Genomic DNA, 3,878 nt, shown 5'->3' with positions numbered 1-3,878 from the left:
TGAACAGCAAGCTAACACACACGAGACACAAAGCAGATGTGCACATTTTACAGCATAAGCTAACTCGAACAAAGGTTTCTGCATGAACTGTTTTTATTCAAATCCTGGGCTCATAGAGACCACATGTGGGAGTTCCAAGGTTTTATATATTCCAGGAGAAGCTTAAAAAAAATCAAAGCTTTAGATGTAAATTGTATGTGCATATCCCACATGAAATTAAAATAAGATTTTGAAAGTGTCCGGCTAATGTTTCCTTAACATGCTTGGGTTTGAGAGGAGACACAGACTCCCCTCTATACTTCCCTCCTTTCTATTGTCTCTAGTCCCCATTTCCTGCTGCCTCAATGCACCAGTTTTACTGCAGAGCACAGAGATGGAGTGAGCCAAGGAGGGAGGCGGCGGCCAGGGGGTGGGAGGTGGTGGGGTGCGGGGAAGAGGGGCAGACGAAGAGGGAGTTAAATGCTTATGTACGTAGAGGGATAAAGTGGAAAGCATGTTGTCAAGAAAACCCAAGACAAATATATGAAGAGTAAAAGTGTAACTGGTGGTGTGGGGATGGCCACACGGAGAGCAAAAGCCAAATTGAAAAACAAAAAAGGAAAAGGAACAAAAGGATCCTCGATAGAATACTTAGCAGCGAGAAAGTGCATATTCTCGCTGGTGGAGTTTAGAAAATTTGAAAAGTAGTGGTGAAATAATGTTAGAGAGAAAAAGAAGAAGTAAGGAGGAACAAAGAGACGAGATGTGCAGGTGCAAGAGAGGACTCATAAGTGACAGACAGAGGCAGAGGAGGAAAAGGGAACGGGACTACAAATCAAGTCGACTGCCTCATCACATCCTGTATCCCCCACTCGTCTCCCATCTCCCCCCCCCCCCCCCCCCCCCACCCCACCCCGGTCCCTCGCTCCTGGTGCATCGCCATGGCAACCAGACAGGCCTAATACATGAACTTAATATATTTCCAGTGGCAGGGTGAGCTGGGTACTAATGCATTCATCTGTCTCCACACAGACAAGCCAATCAATATTAGGCAAGAGTCTGCTCCAGGACTGCAAAAGTCAGATAGCCACTCAGACAGACGTGGAAAATCCCAAATGTGTGTTTGAGTGCATTTAATTATGTTTTATTTGAATAGAGCCTGTGCTGCGACAAGGCACTTTGATGACGCATCTTCTCAAGAGCATTTATTAAAAGCAAAACATCTTCTTATTCACATCTTCATACTAGTAAGAAAAAAGATTTTCTATTCATGTGGAAGATGACACTCTTTTCACTCGGAAAAAGAAACGGGAACAATCTTCACAAGATGTTTTCATTTACATTTTACTTACTTAAAGAACTGGTGCTTTATGCAAAGATCGGGCCATTTGGCTCCATCTAGCAAAGATTAAGTGCATGAGTGGAGAAAATGAAAGATTGCAAAAGTAACACCTGTGGAGTTTTGCGAGTCAGACAGAAATACATATTTGTAACAATAAATTCAAACACAACAAAAAGCTTTTTTGCCATATTTTATTGAGAGGTAAAAAAAAACAAAAAACAAAAACAGCAACTTTTCCAGCACAAAACATGATGTACCAATAACGCCACTGATTTTTGAAGGTGACATAAATTACGGGGTCACAACCCTCGGCTGTCTTCCTATTGGCACCCATTGAGGGCTATAACACAAAGCTAGCCAATAGGGTTGGCCCCCTGAGAGTGTCTGCTGCAGGAGGAAGAGTCTTCTTCTTGTTCATCATGGAACTGCTTTTTGTCGAGGTTTTTAAAACAAAAATGCTCCTTTTTTTAGGACGTTGAAACTGAATGCAGCCCTGTTCCCGAGGACCTCACCTGTGACCTGCTTTGACCTCACAGGTTAAGGGTCTCAGGGACAGAGGGGCATACTGAGAAATTAAAATACGCAGGGTGGGTTGAGAATAAAAAAAGTACAAAAAAGCAATGAAACGTATTAAAAGAAAGAACCGCAGAGTCGCTGCGCCGAGACAAAGACATGACCTCATCTGACATTTGGATTCTGCGGCACCAACCGGTCTCCTGGTTCGCTGCAGATCCCAAGCAAAACTGATCATCAATTACAACATAGTCAGAGTATATTTGTCTTCATGTCATCCAAACTAATCTTCTGCCTTGCAGTGTAGCAATGAGAAGCAAGGTAACATCAAGACTCAAATAATCTCAGCAATGCAGCAGTTGAGTACATTGAGAAAGAGACAATTCATTCAGGAGAAACAATTTTAAACTCTTAAATGTCACAGTTGTTTAACATGATTTATTGAGCTAGCACTTACAAGTGACATTGTCGTATAGCTTTTCTGAGCTCGGTGAGCTAAAAGGGCTTTACAAATCAGTTTAATACGCATGTAAGAAACATTAGCAGCAGAATTATAGCTGAAAAACACAATTTACATGTTAGAGAAGTGGACATTTATCTTAAGCTCTTAAAAATGGCCCTAACCCTTTTCTCTATGTAAGACACATAAATAGCAGAATCTTAAAAAACTTATCTAAAACATAACTTGTGTCTCAGTTCTTAATCATTTCTAAAGGTTTAATCCACCACAACTCCCTGCAAAGAACATTTTCATGGAGTTACAATCGAGATGAATTTACAGGGCGATACAGTTCAAATGTCGTACCTACAATTATGTCATACAATGTTATATTATTCCAATGTTAAGCGTAAGACATGATCTTTCTTATGACTTACCAGTTAAGATGAAACGAGAGCAGGACAAGTTGGGCATATAAGACATATTATCCACCTGTAAATGAAGTAAAGTAATGACACTTTAGACAACAATATGAAACTATTTTTTATAAACCCAAACATTTCAATGTAAAACTTTCTGTATATTTTGATGAAGGAAAGAAAAATAATTGCATAGAAATATTAGAAGCCGATGCCACCCTCTGGTAGACAGACAGAATGACAGATGCTGACTGGCGAAGACTGACTATGTTCATATGTCGTGGAAAAGGGGAAATTTTCACATTTTACAACTGTTTTCATTGCAAAAGACACCTCACTGTGAATGCGAATAACAAAGGGGCAAGGTGCCTGCGTCACGTCTTACTTCAAATGGAACTGCAGTAATGCACATTACATGTATACCTTCAGTACAGGTTGACTTCATGAGCTACAGGCCTCGATGGTTTTGTAATACGGAGATGTGAGTTTCAGATGGTCCCAGTTAATGTTGCATGTGACAGACAGCAGGATCAGACCAGAGGGAATAGCACACATTTGTCATAACTTCACCTAGAAATGAATTATGGATTTGTCTGCGGTAGAGGTTGCTTTTTTTAAATTTGTTTAAAATACAATAATTCATGCTGGTATCAACAAAACAAAACTGAATTAATCATATCAAATCACATTGTATATTCATGATAATTGCAGCAGGTATAAATGCATATTTTACAACACGGCCAGTCATAACATTTAAATTCCTTGACAGCCGCTCATTTTACTAATTTACCAGCCAGATGTAAAACAGGGGGATTATAATGAGTTAAATTTCAGTCGTAGTTTTTTCCCAACTGAGATTAAAACAAGCTGCGAATCAAACATGAGACGTATATATAACCTGTCGACAACATGCAGCCTGGGCACTAATTGAAAGGCTTTTCAGCGTGTGCAGACAGAATGTCAAATTCATACTACTAATATAAACAGAGTGAAACACATGCAAGCACATACAGCACAACTGGTTCTATTACTGCCAAAGGAAAGGATGTGAAGAATTAGTGATGAAAAAGTTTCAGATAAAAATGCATGTTAGCGCTGCATAAAAAACAAACATACAATCCTTAATCTACATTCACCTTGTGAGTGAAAATGTAAAAAAAAAGAAAAGAAATCACCTTACAGTCAG

At 39.5% G+C, this 3,878-nt stretch overlaps 1 protein-coding gene across 1 annotated transcript in view; it reads right to left on the bottom strand.

The window, feature by feature from the left end:
• spaca6 (sperm acrosome associated 6) overlaps positions 1 to 46 on the bottom strand; it is a 5,185-nt gene extending 5,139 nt beyond the window's left edge. The window contains exon 1 of the mRNA XM_029451307.1: positions 1 to 46. This exon is cut by the window's left edge and continues 168 nt beyond it. Coding sequence (XP_029307167.1) covers positions 1 to 46 — 46 coding nt within the window.
• Positions 47 to 3,878: the final 3,832 nt, after the last annotated feature.

The sequence above is a fragment of the Cottoperca gobio genome, chromosome 16 (assembly GCF_900634415.1).
Source record: "Cottoperca gobio chromosome 16, fCotGob3.1, whole genome shotgun sequence".
Taxonomy (NCBI): domain Eukaryota; kingdom Metazoa; phylum Chordata; class Actinopteri; order Perciformes; family Bovichtidae; genus Cottoperca; species Cottoperca gobio.
Note: the sequence above shows the minus strand (reverse complement) of the source record. Positions and strands in the feature narration are given on the sequence as shown.